This window comes from Phycodurus eques, chromosome 19 (assembly GCF_024500275.1).
Source record: "Phycodurus eques isolate BA_2022a chromosome 19, UOR_Pequ_1.1, whole genome shotgun sequence".
NCBI classification, from domain to species: Eukaryota; Metazoa; Chordata; class Actinopteri; order Syngnathiformes; family Syngnathidae; genus Phycodurus; species Phycodurus eques.
This window is the reverse complement of record NC_084543.1, coordinates 5,947,689-5,965,015: the sequence shown is the minus strand read 5'-3', so window position 1 is coordinate 5,965,015 and position 17,327 is coordinate 5,947,689. Positions and strand designations below refer to the sequence as shown.

At 42.0% G+C, this 17,327-nt stretch overlaps 2 protein-coding genes, 1 long non-coding RNA gene and 1 pseudogene across 4 annotated transcripts in view; 3 read left to right on the top strand and 1 right to left on the bottom strand.

The window, feature by feature from the left end:
• The first annotated feature begins 76 nt into the window (after positions 1–76).
• On the top strand, positions 77–3,465 carry vkorc1 (vitamin K epoxide reductase complex, subunit 1). The gene is made up of 3 exons (XM_061706316.1): positions 77–328; positions 1,218–1,327; positions 3,021–3,465. The coding sequence occupies exons 1-3, from the start codon at positions 138–140 to the stop codon at positions 3,230–3,232; spliced, it is 513 nt and encodes a 170-aa protein (XP_061562300.1). The 5' UTR covers positions 77–137; the 3' UTR covers positions 3,233–3,465.
• A 2,776-nt stretch (positions 3,466–6,241) lies between these two features.
• Positions 6,242–17,274, bottom strand: LOC133418011 (uncharacterized). Of its 2 annotated transcripts, XR_009770412.1 has the most exons (7): positions 17,225–17,274; positions 14,013–14,196; positions 13,779–13,939; positions 12,607–12,728; positions 12,404–12,491; positions 8,337–11,818; positions 6,242–8,221 (listed from the first exon to the last, which is right to left on the bottom strand). It is a non-coding gene; the product is annotated as an uncharacterized LOC133418011 (long non-coding RNA). The 2 variants fall into 2 exon arrangements; XR_009770411.1 differs by having other exon boundaries at positions 8,337–12,491.
• LOC133417995 (uncharacterized) overlaps positions 6,278–17,327 on the top strand; it is a 12,838-nt pseudogene continuing 1,788 nt past the window's right edge.
• The window catches only part of aldoab (aldolase a, fructose-bisphosphate, b), a 24,632-nt gene continuing 24,094 nt past the window's right edge, over positions 16,790–17,327 (top strand). Inside the window, exon 1 of the mRNA XM_061706307.1 lies at positions 16,790–16,874. The gene's annotated coding sequence lies outside the window, so the exon portion shown is untranslated. The remainder of the gene's footprint in view (positions 16,875–17,327) is intronic.

Below are 17,327 nucleotides of genomic sequence, written 5' to 3'. Positions count from 1 at the left end.
GCTATAACTCCCAGGGCCAATCAACAAACGAGCTGCTTAAAGGGACAGGACACATCCCAGCCTACATTGGCAGCAAATCATCATTTTCTTCCCGACGAGAGAAGGAGTGGACGTCATTTTTTTGCGAGGATATAAACATGGCAGCAGTAGCAGTAGCAGTAGGCTTACCTAAGTGGGAGAGGACAGTGCGCGTGCTTTTGTGCGTCTTTGGTTTGATTTTGTCAGTTTACGCGCTTCACGTGGAACTGTCCCGAGAGCACGACCCCGATTACAGAGCGATGTGCGACCTGGGAGAGTCTGTCAGCTGCTCCAAAGTTTTCACATCCAGGTGTTGTTTTCTTGTTGTTTCTATTACACTTTATTACAAGAATGCGCCCACGGGCCACTGTGATGCCGTGGTGTTGGTGGGGCTTAAATCAACGGGCTCTTGTGGCCGGAATCCTCCCCCTTCAGTGCCACGTTTTACAACACCCCCAATCTCGTGGAAGGACTTCTCACCTAATTTCAAATCATGCGTGGTGGTTGTACCGTGCACCCCCCCCCCCCCCCCCCACCCCCAATAAACAAACAAACAAACAAAAAAACACGATTTAGCAAGATTGGGGAAATCATCACTTGTTGTTTTTGTTTAACTTTTTTTATTGTTATTATTTGTATTTTAACTAAAGGTGAACTTGAGCCTTGGAGTCCGTTGACCCCAAATTGTGAAATGCGCTTCCCTTGGAGCTAAAAGCTGAATTGAAAGATTTGAGTATACTATTTCCGTGTATTAACTCTAAAATGCAAATTGTGATTCCATATATTGAGTGTATGTAACTGTATTTTAAATATTTCAAGCACTTGGTGAGTCTTTGGCCCCATCTTGCGCTAGCTGTAATATACAAGCAACTGCCGCACCCGAGGAAAAACAACCAATCGGAAACAGAAGGCATCACATTACGAGGTGTCAATCAGTGACCGTCAACTTTTTTGCAAATCGTATTTATCATGTCGTACTGTCAAGTCGCAATGACTTCTCTTTCTCTGTGTAGCTATTTAGTTCACGAGCTAGCTGTATCGCTTTCTCTATCAAGCTACGGTATCTCTTTCTCCAGTTAGCTCTCTCTTTCCAACCTATCTAGCTATTTCTCTATTTAGCTCTTTCTTTTTACCAAGCTATCTATTCATATGTATACAGTATTTATTTTTTATTTTTGTCATGTATTTATTTTTTACAGATGGGGACGTGGTTTTGGCTTGGTCCAGTTCTTTGTTGCCCAAGATAGCCCTTTGAACCAGCCCAACAGTGTTCTTGGAATCATATTTTATACTCTGCAGCTTGGCCTGGGTTAGTTTGGCATCCCCAAACGATAGAATACAGATACCGCGTGCGTGGTTGTGAGCAACAGCAATAAAAAGCACAAACCAGAATGTTGGTCTGCGTTCCAGCTATTTTGAAACATATATTTTTAGTCATTTGCTTTGTCGTTGTTGAAGGGACAAACTGTACATTTTCAGCTAGATAGAGCAACTTAAATTTGATAGGTAGAGATAAGCTATTGTATTTACTGGCATATTGTACATGTGATGGTGTCCATCTTAATCCATCCATCCATTTTCTGTAGCGCTTATCCTCACAAGGGTCGCGGGCGTGCTGGAGCCTATCCCAGCTATCTTCGGGCGACAGGCGGTGTACACCGTGAACTGGTCGCCAGCCGATCGCAGGGCACACATAAACAAACAACCATTCACACTCACATTCACACCCACGGGCAATTTAGAGTCGTCAATCCACCTACCACGCATGTTTTTGGGATGTGGGAGGAAACCGGAGTGCCCGGGGGAAAACCCACGGAGGCACGGGGAGAACATGCAAACTCCTCACAGGCGGGGCTGGGGCTTGAACCCCAGACCTCAGAACTGTGAAGCAGACTCTCTCACCAGTTGGTCACCGTGCAGCGTCCCTCTTAATATTTAGTATATATATAAAATGTAAAATTTGGAAATATAGCATTGTGACATGCAGTTCTGAGGACCCGGGTTCAATCCCCGGCCCCGCCTGTGTGGGATTTGCATGTTCTCCCCGTGCCTGCGTGGTTTTTATCCGGGCACTGCGGTTTCCTCCCACATCCCAAAAACATGCATGAATTGGAGACTCTAAATTGCCCGTAGGTGTGACTGTGCGTGCGAATGGTTGTTTGTTCGTTTGTGCCTTGCGATTGGCTGGCAACCAGTTCTGGGTGTACCCCGCCTCCTGCCCGATGACAGCTGGGATAGGCTCCAGCACTCCCGCGGCCCTAGTGAGGAGAAGCTGCTCAGAAGATGGATGGATGTTTTATAACAGTTATAGTTCTTCGTGCAGGAGTTTTCAAACTTTTTGCGTTTTGGGGATTCAATAAGTTTACATCTTAGAGAGAATAGGTTTGGCAAAATGGGTCATTTGTGAATGCTGAACCGCGAATATTTGGGGGGTTTCAATGTAAAGAATGAAGTTGGATATTTTCAAGAAATGAAAACTCAAATCTGTACAAGAACAAGGACATATTTTGCCAGGATAAAAAGTCATATTCTTACAAGAAGAAAGTTGCATTTTTCCAAGATAAAGTCATAAGACTATGATGGCAAAATTTAATGAGGGAAGAAAGTCATATTTTAACAAGCTAATTTTAAAAACTAAAAGTGTATTCTTGTCATTTATTATTCTGGAAAAGACACCTTTATTTTCTAAGAAATATGTGTATGTTCTCGAGAAGATTTCAATTTTGTTGTTAAAAAAAAAAAGAACTTTATTCCTGTAATATGATGTCAGATTTATCTGAGGATACGTCACAATCATAACAGAGCTTTAATTGGCCTAAAGCTAAAGTACAAAGAAGTAATAACACTAAAATGTTTATTTTTTTGACTGACGTGCCGCTCCCCAAATGTATAATAGGTATGCATTTTTAAAAATAGTCAAGCGTAGTTTATTTCAAGCCCCTTTAGAGTATTTCCTCGATGGTCTCACTCGGTCATGTGTTTGTTCTTTTGCTGTCCAAAAGGTCTTTTGCTGTCCAAAAAGGCCGCTGTGTTCCTGGTGCTGTCCTCCTGGGTGTCAGTGGCCGGCTCGATCTACCTGGCCTCCATTCTGGCTTTCGTGCTGGGTGACTTCTGCATGGTATGCGTGTCTACTTACATCGTCAACTTCGTTTTGCTCTACACCAACCTCAAGCGAAGGAGCGCCATCGAGGGCACGAAGGAGAAGGCGGGCTAATAATCCTGCAACAAAACAAAACAAAAATGTTACATTCAACACCTTTCTTTATCTTGGCCCAAAGTAACATCTGTGGTGTTACTGCCTTGTTTACTCCTGCTGAGACTTTACACCCAAAAAAACAGGCTCCATCTCACTTTTTCAGTCTGCAGTCAGCTTTTTTTTAAAATATATTTGTTTCCGGCCTCATGCATTTGATTACACAGTGCTGAATAAAAAGTTGACTGATATTATTATTGTTTTGTGGGACTTGAACAATACCCAAAACCGATCTCTTAAAAAAAAAAAAACAGCAAAACGAAACGATGACACTGAAACCGCGCCCATTGGCGACCTGTCCTCAATTAGTTGCTAAAAAAACACACAAACACTTTTTGTATTTAGTGCTCTTTCTGTAACGCCCTAAAATGCCACAAGATGGCAGTTTTTACGTTGCAATGAATCACTTTCGCCCCTGGATAATCGTGCCATTTTCTTTTACTTTGCAATAACGCCTTTTAGCCACACGAGGCTAAAATTCAAATTCACCAGAAATATAAGCCCATTTACACCAAGGTATGAAACAGAAGGGAAGGTGAGCAAATTATCCTTCAGATTAACTAAAATGTACACCCAAAAACAACAACAACAACAACTTCTTAAAATGTAATTTGTTCCTCATTTTCATTGCCACCATTTTTAAATAATGACACATGATCTTGAAAATATAATTGTTACAATTTTTACTTCTCAGAGTAAGTTCTTACCCTCCCATGCTTCTCGACGCTTCTGCGCAGAAATGAGTAGACCAATGATATTGATTTTGATCATTCATTGTTATTTTTTTTTTCTTTGAGGGATTATGATTAGTACGATAATAATTATAAAAAAAAATCCCGACGAGCAGACTGGGGTTGATTTTATATAACATTGTAATTGATAAAGCATCAATTGATACAGTGACTTTTATCTGGGCCAGTGGTTCTCTTTTTTTAATTAAAAAAAAAATTATTCACTAAGTACCACATAAAAACTTAGCTCTCCAAGTACCACTTTAATGGACAACATTAAAATACAGTAACATAGTAGGCCTACGTATTCATAAAAAGCGCGGCAGAGGTTTTATTGCTAAAAATGTGTATATTAATAACATTGTAAGACACTGTAACATTATCCGCAGTTTGAATATGAACACTTTTTTTACTGTGGGATTTTTTTAAATGTACTGTACAGTAACCAAAAAAGTAGCTCTCAGTTTCAAAAAGATTGGTGATCCCTGACTTACAGTGTATACAAATAATTTAAAATGTACCAAAACAACATCAAATCAAATCAACAATACTGTCAAACACGTAGTTAAATATTGACTTGACTGAACAAAGGTACCTGAAACAAGACAACAATATTGTTTAAAAAAAACAAATATAAAGTTGGAAAAATTAGGTCGTTAACCTATTTAAAGATGTGCAAAAGCTTTAGCAAAAAAAAAAACAACTACATTAATTCTTCAATACGTCCCCCCCAAAATAAAAACAATTGAATAATAATAATAACAACATTGTATTTCTAGCTAACTTCTCTTCATAGAGTGCTTATTTAATTATTGATTATGTCTTATCAGTTTCGTTTAGTGTGTAACAAACTGAGATTGAGTTTTAGATTTAAAGGGGAGTTTAAGAAAATGAGACTCAATAATTTTATTACTTTTTAACCCACTAATGTGGTCTATAACCTGTACGACTCAACTGGATTTTAAAAGAAATATTTTCGAACGGGGGAAGTAAAAAAAAAAATAATGTGGATGCAGAAGTGTGCACACCCTCTGATAACTGAGAAGCGGCTGTGTTCCCAATCAGTGGCGTTCAAAGTGGGGGGCCAACTTGGATCTGTTTTTGGGGGCGTCAAAGTCCCATCAGCACCACCTCTACCGATTATCAAAACAATGTGTGTGTGTGCTCCCACTGTCCCCCTGAGGGCAACCATGAAACTATGTTGTAGCCCTTGCTCAAAACAAGTTTGGCCCCTGTGGTAGAAAGCGTCAATTCATGTTCAGTTCTTTACCCTAAGAATGTAGTGCAGCAAGAATTTCTAAAGCCTAGTGCCGTTTTTATCTCAGACAACATGCGCTGGGAGGCAATTTGGCGAACACTTAACTAAAAGATGGAACTGCAAGCATTAGTTAATTTCTGTGGACATTTCTACTTTTGCCCACTTTAGCCAGTAAAAATATCAGAAAGATCGGCCCAATATATTGGATTTTATGGACGTTAAGGAGGCGGCGCGGTGGCCAACTGGTTAGAGCGTCAGTCTCACAGTTCTGAGGAGCGGGGTTTAATCCCCGACCCCGCCTGTGTGGAGTTTGCATGTTCTCCCCGTGCCTGCGTGGGTTTTCTCCGGGCACTCCGGTTTCCTCCCACATCCCAAAAACATGCATTCATTGGAGACTCTAATTGCCCGTAGGTGTGACTGTGAGTGCGAATGGTTGTCTGTCTGTATGTGCCCTGCGATTGGCTGGCAACCGGTTCATGGTGTACCCCGCCTCCTGCCCGATGACAGCTGGGATAGGCTCCAGCACGCCCGCGACCCGAGTGAGGAGAAGCGGCTCAGAAAATGGATGGATGGATGGACGTTAAGGATTTTATTCTCCATTAAAAAGAACTAGCTCAATGTCCCAAAACTGGCATCAATCATAACCAAAATGTATGTGGACATCTCTCCTTATGCCCACTTCAACCTCTGAAATTATCAGAACAATGGGCCAATATATTGGTCTGGGGCTGTGAAGACTTTATGGGCATGTCAGCAGCAGATAGTCAACAATCATGTTTCACAAAAGGCCTAAAGAATGCATAATTGTCCTTGACAGAAAAGCCTCTTTTGAAAATGTTGTTTGTCAACTTTGTGAGATGTCAACTATTTGCAGTATTTACTTCAGGCACTTCACATTGAAAGTAAGGTAAGTGATGACAATTCTGCATGCGCATTTCCATCAAATTAAATGAACAAGGAAGTAGTTCACCTTTTTTGGGGGGGGGGGGGGGGGGAGGGGGCAATGGGATGGGCTCACCCTTTTGCAGGTGACATGACCACCCAAGCTTATATTCAGTGACGTGCAAGAAGTTGTCAATTTACACAATGGCTTGGAGGGAATATATATTGGCTCTGGTCATCCTTTTAATTGCAAGTAAGTTGCACTGAAATTCTTGACTTTTGTATGCTGTATTGTTTTGAGCATAAACAAATCACCCAAAATATGATTTATTTGTGCTTTGCATGATCATGTGACATTTGAGTATTTTGCAGTAGTATATACTGTATAGTCAAATTCAAACAGGAAGCTAGCTGTGGTGTGGTTTCTTTTTTTGTATAAATGATTGTACTCATACAATATCAATGAATCCTTAGTGCAACATTTAGAATTTTTGTTGTTGAAATCAGTCTAATTTTTTGTGACATATAAAATTGAAAATTTGGAAATATTGTATTGTGACATGCACTTGGGAAAATGACTTGAGTTTTTAAAGTTTTTAAGTTTTTACAAAATGTATTGTGTTTCATTCTGGATGTTATTTTTTTCATTTTATTTCATCTTGGTAAAATAATATTGTCATGAATTGTAAATGAACCCACTTCAATTGAACTCTAAACCCTGACAGAGCACAAAACAGGGAATTTTGAACTTTGGTGACTTAATATTTTTTTTTTAGGGGGCTATGCCGCCGCTCACCCTTGAACCTAAAGAGGATAAGTGGAATAGAAAATGGATGGATGTATTTAAAAATACAGAATTTGTAGTTATTTATAAATCGATTTGGTACCGCTTATCCTCACTAGGGTCACGGGCGTGCTGGATTCCACATATGTATATATTATTTTATTTTGAATTATTAGTTTTATTTTCGGTGGCACGGTGGACGACTGGTTAGAGCGTCAGCCTCACAGTTCTGAGGACCCGGGTTCAATCCCCGGCCCCGCCTGTGTGGAGTTTGCATGTTCTCTCCGTGCCTGCGTGGGTTTTCTCCGGGCACTCCGCTTTCCTCCCACATCCCAAAAACATGCATTAATTGGAGACTAAAATTGCCCATAGGTGTGACTGTGACTGTGACTGTGAGTGCGACTGGTTGTTTGTTTGTATGTGCCCTGCGATTGGCTGGCAACCAGTTCAGGGTGTACCCCGCCTCCTGCCCGATCACAGCTGGGATAGGCTCCAGCACGCCCGCGACCCTAGTGAGGAGAAGCGGCTCAGAAAATGAATGGATAGGTTTATTTTAACCTTCTATTTTTTATTTTAACCTTTTATAAATTCATATAGACAGGCACTACAACCTTTTTATTTTAAACAGTACTAGAAAATGTAATTTTCATGGAGTAAAATGTCTGTATTTATGATGTACACCAATTTATATATGTATTTAGTCTAATCTTTGCAAAGGGCCAATTTGTCATGATCAAAATGTAGTTAATTTAAAATAGTGGAAGGTGTTAACTCTTTGGTTGAAATATGTTTCATATTTTTGAGAAAATTAAGTCACTAATTGTACCGTGTGTTCAGCTATTCAATGTCAACCAACCTGTTTAGACAAGTTATAATTCTCGTTTGTGTCCGTATGTGTTTCCCCAGAGTCGTATGCTCAGCTGGATGGTAAGTTCTAATGGGAAATATAAAGATTTGTCTGAATGAATGAACATTCTCCTCATGAATTCACCGTAACCTCTTTTTCCTAGTGTGTGGCAGTCCGCCACTGAACACAAAGATTGTTGGGGGTGTAGATGCTCAAGAAGGAAGTTGGCCCTGGCAGGCTAGTCTGCAGAATCTTGGTATTCATGTTTGTGGTGGTTCACTCATAAACAGAGAGTGGGTGCTGTCTGCTGCCCACTGCTTCTCCAGGTGGGTCACCAAAACATGAAGACGTAGTGTATACATTACTTCCTCTTTGACAAGCTAACGTTTGGCATTCTCTCTGTAGCACGAGTACTTTTGGATGGTCCGTTTCTCTTGGTCTTCAGAACCTACAGGGAAATAATTCAAACGAAGTGTCCATAAATGTTGACACAATCATTTTGCATCCAGGCTTCAACATTTTCAGCTTCGACAATGATATTGCTCTGCTCAGACTCTCCTCACCAGTATCATTCACAGACTACATCAGACCTGTGTGTCTGGCATCCAGTAACAGTGTGTTCAACAATGGTACTGATAGCTGGGTCACTGGTTGGGGAACAGTCCAGGAGGGAGGTGAGGCACTTCTAATAAAAAAAATTCAAAATTAAAACATTATTAAAAATTATGTTATAGAGAACATGCTTGATACTCTGTCGCTGTATTTTTTTAGTGTCCCTCCCCTTCCCTGAAACACTTCAAGAAGTGCAAGTCCCAATTCTGGGAAACAGACAGTGCAACTGCCTGAACGGTTTAGGTTTAATCACTGACAATATGATCTGTGCTGGTTTTCTGGAAGGAGGGAAAGATGCTTGTCAGGTAGCCTACTTCTACTTTCCTACTTGTTTTTTAAATGTTAAGATATTTTGACAGACAATGTTCCTCCACACCCTCAGGGAGACGCAGGAGGGCCAATGATAAACGAGCAGGATTCTATCTGGATCCAGTCTGGAATCGTCAGTTTTGGATTTGGCTGTGCTCAGCCCAATCAGCCCGGAGTCTACTCCAGAGTGTCCCGCTACCAGTCCTGGATCAACGCCCACATCCTCTCTGATAAGCCTGGCTTTGTGCAGTTCAAGTCCAGTGGGCTGGATGCTGATAGCAACTACACTTGTTCTGGTCTGCCTCCTCCTGTTACTGAACGATCAGCTACAACCGAAGATCCAGTGCCTTACCTGTCAAGTGCTGAATGTGCGTCACAATAACCACATTATTGTTAAAATGCATTACATGCAGAGTCCTATGAGAAGACCAGGAGTTTTAATTGATTGTCAATAACACTTAAAACATGTTTCCAACTAGTGTTACACCTCAGCTCTGCCCCTAAGATATGACAGAGAATTTTGAAGTGATTTGGTTTGTGTTTACACATCGGGATGTCCAGCACAGCAGTATTCTAGGTCCCTTTGTGTATGGTACCACTGTGTTTCCTACCCCAAGAGTAGGCTGGCAATAAGTGGTGAAGGAAACTCACAAACGTTTTGGATTAACCGTACTGCTCAGTGTTAGAAAGACTTTTGAGTAGATGATTAAATTTGTTTGCCATTGCCATTTTAAAACAATGAAACAATGGGCATCTTCTGTGTTATCTACCAGTCTGTCGTATTATAAAGAGATGCCATGTTTGCAGTGTGTGGAATACCATCACAGAAGAACAAGATAGTTGGAGGTCACGTAGCTAAAGAAGGAAGTTGGCCCTGGCAAGCTAGTCTGCAGAGTTTTGGTAGCCATGTTTGTGGTGGTTCTCTTATAAACAGAGAGTGGGTACTGTCTGCTGCCCACTGCTTTTCCAGGTGGGCCACCCTATCATGAAGACATATACATTTCTTCCCATTTGACCATCTAACCTTTGGCATTCTCTCTGTAGCTCAAGTACCTTCGGTTGGTCCGTTTCTCTTGGTCGCCATAAGCTAGAAGACATCGAACCAAATGAAGTGACCAAGACTGTTGCCACAATAATTTTGCATCCATACTTTGACAGTGTAATCTTCGATAATGACATTGTTCTGCTCAGACTCTCCTCTGCAGTCATCTTCACAGCCTACATCAGACCTGTGTGTCTGGCAGCCGATAGTAGTGTGTTTAGTAATGGTACTAATAGCTGGGTCACTGGCTGGGGATCAGTCAAGGAAGGAGGTAAGGGACTCTTTAGGTAGTAACGTAACGTTTCTTTAAAAAAAAAAAAAAAAAAAAAAGATATTTGTTGAATGTATGTCATATTATTTTACTGTACCTTTTAGTGCCTCCCCCCTTCGCTGCAACGCTACAAGAAGTAGAAGTCCCAGTTCTGGGAAACAGGCAGTGTAACTGCCTAATTGGAGAGGGTTTAATCACAGATAATATGATCTGCGCAGGTTTTCTAGAGGGAGGGAAAGATGCTTGCCAGGTAGACTAGTTTTCCTTTCCTACTTTGTTTTTAAATGTTAAAAGATGTTTTGACAGATACTTTTTTCTCCACACCATCAGGGAGACTCAGGAGGTCCAATGGTGAGTGAGAAGGATTCTATCTGGATCCAGTCTGGAATCATCAGTTTTGGATTTGGCTGTGCTCGACCAAATAATCCGGGGGTTTATGCAAGAGTGTCGCGCTACCAGTCCTGGATCAACTCCCACATCAGCTCTGATAAACCAGGATTTGTGCAGTTCAACTCCAATGGGCTGGATGCTGATAGCAACTACACATGTTCTTTGCCTCCTCCTGATGTTACGCCCAGTGCCGAATGTGCGTTCCACTATTACCACAGCAGTTACAACATATGTTGCATGTAGATTTATATGAAAAGAACATGTGTTCTATTTGACTGATATGACACTGGAACCATGTTTCAATCAAGTGGGAAAGTTCAACTTAGCCCCCATGTTACAGCTGGTAATGGTAAATCTTGATCTGGTTTCCACTGTGGGACATCTAGCATTGCAGTATTTTATATAATGTAGCTTAGACCCTTGAGGTATTATACTACTGTGCTTCCTCCGCCAAGGGTCTGTTTCTGAAAACTGGCCATTGTTGTTATTTTGGTAGTCTTCACAATTCTTGAAAATGTAAATTCACAAAAACACTGTTTTGTTCATAACTCAACTATTGTCTTTGATGGAAACACCTTTTCTGTTGTTTAAAAGACCTTTGAGTTTGTCATAAGTGTGGCATTGCATGTGACAAGTTCAACCTTTTCTAGATAATGTGTTACGGCATCCTTGGATTCTAATGAGATAACATTGTGCAGTGTGTGGCAGCCCAGCACTGAACACAAAGATAGTTGGTGGTCAAGATGCTCAAGAAGGAAGTTGGCCCTGGCAGGCAAGTCTGGAGATTTTTGGTACCCATGTTTGTGCTGGTTCACTCATAAACAGAGAGTGGGTGATGTCTGCTGCCCACTGCTTCTCCAGGTGGGTCAACCTAGCATGAAGACAGAACCATTTCTTCTGTTTTGACCATCTTACATTTGGTGTTTTGTTTGTAGCACAAGTACCTTTGGATGGGCAATTTTTCTCGGCCGTCAGAACCTGCTGGGAAACAACCCAAATGAAGTGATCAAAACTGTGGACACAATCATTTTGCATCCAGGCTTCAACATTTTCAGCTTGGACAATGACATCGCTCTGCTCAGACTCTCCTCACCTGTCATGTTCACAGACTACATAAGACCTGTGTGTCTGGTAGCCAATAGCAGTGTGTTCAGCAATGGTACTGATAGCTGGGTCACTGGTTGGGGAACAGTCAATGAAGGAGGTGAGGCATTGACCCTTCAGTAAAATACACTTTCCCTTAATAAAATATCAACATATAAAATTAGAGTATACCTGACACATGGCCACTGTCTTGTTTAGTACCTCTTCCCTTCCCTGCAACGCTACAAGAAGTGGAAGTCCCAATTCTGGGAAATAGACACTGTAACTGCCTAATTGGAGTGGGTTTAGTCACAGACAATATGATCTGTGCTGGTTTTCTAGAAGGAGGGAAAGATGCATGTCAGGTAGGGAAATTCTTTCCATCTTGCATTTTAAAAGGTTAAAGATGTTTTGTCAGACAATTCCTCTTTACATTCTCAGGGGGACTCAGGAGGTCCAATGGTAAGCAAGCAAGGTTCCATATGGATCCAATCTGGAATCATTAGTTTTGGTTTTGGCTGTGGTCAGCCTAATAAGCCTGGAGTCTATTCAAGAGTCTCCCGCTACCAGTCCTGGATCAACTCCCACATCAGCTCTGATAAGCCTGGCTTTGTGTGGTTCAACTCTAGTGGATTGTATACTGATAGTAACTACACTTGTCCTGGTCTACCTCGTCCTGTTACTGAAGGGCCAGCTACAACCAAAGAGCCAATGCCCAGCATCTCGAGTACTGTGTGTGGAATCCCACTAATGAACACAAAGATTGTTGGGGGTGTAGATGCTCAAGAAGGAAGTTGGCCCTGGCAGGCTAGTCTGCAGAATCTTGGGATTCATGTTTGTGGTGGTTCTCTCATAAACAGAGAGTGGGTGCTGTCTGCTGCCCACTGCTTCTCCAGGTGAGTCACCCAAACATAATGACGTACGTTTCTTCCACTTTCACCAGCTAACCACTGCCCTTCTCGCTGTAGTACAAGTACGTTTGGATGGTCGGTTTCTCTTGGTCTTCAGAACCTAAAGGGAAGCAATTCAAACGAAGTGTCCATAAAAATCAACACAATAATTTTGCATCCAGGCTTCAACATTTTCAGCTTCGACAATGATATTGCTCTGCTCAGACTCTCCTCACCAGTATCATTCACAGACTACATCAGACCTGTGTGTCTGGCATCCAGTAACAGTGTGTTCAACAATGGTACTGATAGCTGGGTCACTGGTTGGGGAACAGTCCAGGAGGGAGGTGAGGCACTTCTAATAAAAAAAATTCAAAATTAAAACATTATTAAAAATTATGTTATAGAGAACATGCTTGATACTCTGTCGCTGTATTTTTTTAGTGTCCCTCCCCTTCCCTGAAACACTTCAAGAAGTGCAAGTCCCAATTCTGGGAAACAGACAGTGTAACTGCCTGAACGGTTTAGGTTTAGTCACTGACAATATGATCTGTGCTGGTTTTCTGGAAGGAGGGAAAGATGCTTGTCAGGTAGCCTACTTCTACTTTCCTACTTGTTTTTTAAATGTTAAGATATTTTGACATACAATGTTCCTCCACACCCTCAGGGAGACGCAGGAGGGCCAATGGTAAACGAGCAGGATTCTATTTGGATCCAGTCTGGAATTGTCAGTTTTGGATTTGGCTGCGCTCAGCCCAATCAGCCCGGAGTCTACTCCAGAGTGTCCCGCTACCAGTCCTGGATCGATTCCCACATCATCTCTGATAAGCCTGGCTTTGTGCAGTTCAACTCCAGTTTGCTGGATGCTGATAGCAACTACACTTGTCCTGGTCTCCCTCTTCCTGTTACTGAACAACCAGCTAAAACTGAAGATCCAGTGCCCAGCAAGTCAAGTGCTGAATGTGCGTCACAATCACCACAGTATTGTCAAAATACATTACAAATGTATTCCTAGAACAATAACAGGAGCTTAAACTGATCGTTATAGCACTTAAAACGTGTTTCCAACTCATGCTACACATAAACTCTGGCCCTAAGGTACTGTGTATGATAGGGAATGATACATCGATTTGACTTGTGTTTACACTTTGGGATATCCAGCATAGCAGTATTCTAGGTCCCTCTTGGTATCGTACCACTGTGGTTCGTACCCCAACAGTAGGTTGGAAAAAGGTGGTGCAGGGATTAATTATACTGGTTGGTTGTTGTTAGAAAGACTGTTGTGTACTTTATCAAGTTTGTTTGCCACTGGCATTGTAAAACAATGAGAAAAGTTTGACATATTGTAGGTTATTCACCAGTCTCCTTGGTGTATAATGAGATGATATGTTTGCAGTGTGTGGAATACCATCGCAGGAGATAAAGATAGTTGGAGGTGACGCTGCTTCGGAAGGAAGTTGGCCCTGGCAAGCTAGTCTGCAGAGTTTTGGCATCCATGTTTGTGGTGGGTCTCTCATAAACAGAGAGTGGGTAATGTCTGCTGCACACTGCTTCTCCAGGTGGGACACCCTGCCAAGAAGACATACACATTTCCTCTGCTCTGACCAACTAACCTTTGGCATTCTCTCTGTAGCACAAGTACCTTTGGTTGGTCCGTTTCTCTTGGTCGTCACAGTCTTAAGGACATCAACCCAAACGAAGTGACCAGGACTGTTGCAGCAATAATTTTGCATCCATTCTTCGACAATGTAATCTTCGACAATGACATTGCTCTGCTCAGACTCTCCTCTGTAGTCAGGTTCACGGAGTACATCAGACCTGTGTGTCTGGCAGCAAATAGCAGTGTGTTCAACAATGGTACAAATAGCTGGGTCACTGGTTGGAGATCAGTCCAGGAAGGAGGTAAGGGACGTCTTATGTAGTAAAATAACAGGTTCCTAAAAAACATACCAATAATTGTTGAATTTACCTTATATTTATTTACTGTACCGTTTATTGACCCCCTTCCCTAATTAGAATAGAGTGTTTGTTAATGAAACATTGAAATACAATGAGGGTATCCCTGACACACTGCCACTGTCTTGTTTAGTGCCTCTCCCCTTCCCTGCAATGCTGCAAGAAGTGGAAGTCCCAATTCTGGGAAAAAGACAGTGTAACTGTCTGAATGGAGGGGGTTTAATTACAGATAATATGATCTGTGCTGGTTTTCTTCAAGGAGGCAAGGACGTTTGTCAGGTAGACTCCTTCTTCTTTCCTACTTGGTTTTAAAATGTTTTGACATACAGTTCTACTCAACATCCTCAGGGTGAATCAGGAAGTCCTATGGTGAGCAAGCAGGATTCTATTTGGATCCAATCTGGAATTGTTAGTTTTGGATGTGCTCAGCCCAATCAGCCTGGCATTTATGTCAAAGTGTCCCGCTACCATTCCTGGATCAGCTCACACATCATCTCTGATAAGCCAGGCTTGGTGCAGTTCAACTCCAGTGGGCTGGATACTGACAGCAACTACACTTGTCCTGGTCTGCCTCCTCCTCTTACTGAAGGGCCAAATGCAACTGGAGATCCAGTGCCCAGCAAGTCAAGTGCTGAATGTGCGTGACAACCACCACCACAGCATTGTCAAAATACATTGCATGTAGAATTCCATGACATTTAATGAATTGAAGTGATACTGAAGCCATGTTTTCATCAAGTGTTAAAGCTCAGATCAGTTCCTGTGGTATGGCTGGGAATTTTAACTTGATCTGATTGTGTTTTGACTTTGGAACATGCACATCAATGTGTTCTGGGTGCAGCTTTTAGGTATGGTACCATTGTGGTTCCTCCCCAAAGAGTAGGTTGTTGAACCATACACGAGTAACTTTTTTGTTATAGAAAAATTGCAAAACTGTGATTTTTTTTCTTTTTCTTTTTTTTCTTTTCAAATCATTGAACTGAACTATATTACTCAGTGCAATTCAGTACTTCACTGATCTTAAGGGACTTTGGAGTACTTTAGAATACAGTTTAGCTCATCAGGGTTGTGTAACAACATCAAAAGTTAGACATTTTCTTGATATCACTCCTTGGCTTCTCATGATGTAACACGTTTTGCAGTGTGTGGCAGCCCACCACTGAACACAAAGATTAATGGCGGTGAAGATGCTCAAGAAGGAAGTTGGCCCTGGCAGGCTAGTCTGCAGAAGTCTGGTATCCATGTTTGCAGTGGTTCTCTCATAAATAGAGAGTGGGTGATGTCTGCTGCCCACTGCTTCTCCAGGTGGGTCACCCTTACATGAAGACAGAAACATTTCTTTTGCTTTGACTATCTAACCTTTGGCATCGTCTCTGTAGCACAAGTAATATTGGATGGTCGATTTCTCTTGGCCGTCAGAACGTGAAGAGCGACAACCCAACCGAAGTGTCCAGAACCATTGACACAATCATTTTGCATCCAAACTACAGCAGTTCCAGCAATGACAATGACATTGCTCTTCTCAGGGTCTCCTCAGCAGTCACATTTACAGATTACATCAGACCTGTGTGCCTGGCAGCCAGTAGCAGTGTCATCAACAATGGGACTGATAGCTGGGTCACTGGTTGGGGAACAGTCCAGGAAGGAGGTGAGGCACTACATAGGTAGTAAAGTAAAATTTTCCTAAATAAAACACAATGATGACATTTGTTTAATGCATCTAATATACTGCCACTGTACTTTGTAGTGTCCCTCTCCTTCCCTAAAACGCTACAAGAAGTGGAAGTGCTGGTTCTGGGAAACAGACAGTGTAACTGCCTGAATGGAGAAGGCTCAGTCACAGACAATATGATCTGTGCTGGGGTTCTGGAAGGAGGGAAAGACTCTTGTCAGGTAACTACTTTTTCTCATTCCCTCCTGGTTTTACTCGTTTTGAAAGTCACACAATTACTCTCCACATCCTCAGGAGGACTCAGGAGGTCCAATGATCAGCAAGCAGGATTCCACATGGATCCAATCCGGAATTGTTAGCTTTGGTTTTGGATGTGCGCTTCCCAATACCCTAGGGGTTTACACAAGGGTGTCCCGCTACCAGTTCTGGATCAATTACCACATAGGTTTTGACAAGCCAGGCTTTGTTCAGTTCAATTCCAGTGGGATGGATGCTGATCGCAACTACCATTGTCCTCTACCTCCTCCTGTAACTGAAGTTACGCCTACGGAAGGACCAGGACCCGGCTCAACAACTACAAGCACAACTCTACCAAATCCCACTGGTTACTGTGTTTTGTATGCTTCTAATGTAATATTTATTTCCCATCTATGGCACTATTTCATTTCGCTGTCTTGTATTTTGTTATTTACGCCCTAATTTAGAGAAAGTTTGCGGTACTGCACCTTTGAACAATCGTGTGGAAGGTGACCGTGGATTTGTACCAGCTGGAACTTGGCCTTGGGTTATCAGTCTCCACAAAAACGGGGCTTACGCTTGTGCAGGAACTCTCATCACCGCCAGATTCATCCTCACTTCTGCTGAGTGCTTCTCTAGGTATGTACTGCATACGAGCTCGCTATCTTATCAATGTACTGTAATTCATGCTCAATTTGTATATTTTATCTGAAATTTTAGGTTAAAATTCTAACATTCCAGTTCTAATTTGGTAAATGTAAAAATGATTGTTTTAAGGCTATATATGCTACACACGCTATGCTATATATGTTTCATACAGCCCCATACCAACTGCCAGTGACTGGACTGCCTATCTGGGACAGAAACTTGTCAATGGCGTGGAGGACTTTGAAATGTCTTTGGCCATTGACAGTATTACTATAAGCAAGCTGCAAGGTTCCAACATTGCAGTGCTGCAGCTAGCAAAGGGCGTCAGCTTCAGTGATTACCTGCAGCCTGTGTGTTTGGACATCACTAATGCAATATCCTTCCCCGCTGGTACTCCCTGCTGGACAGCTGGCTGGGGAAAGGGAAACAAAAGTCGAAGTGAGG

Bases quoted from the DNA above. Each gene is read 5' to 3' on its own strand.
- vkorc1 (XM_061706316.1), top strand. From the start codon at position 138: ATGGCAGCAGTAGCAGTAGCAGTAGGCTTACCTAAGTGGGAGAGGACA. The intron at 329-1,217 runs GTGTTGTTTTCT...TATTTTTTACAG, and splicing joins TCCAAAGTTTTCACATCCAG to ATGGGGACGTGGTTTTGGCT. The intron at 1,328-3,020 runs GTTAGTTTGGCA...GCTGTCCAAAAG, and splicing joins TACTCTGCAGCTTGGCCTGG to GTCTTTTGCTGTCCAAAAAG.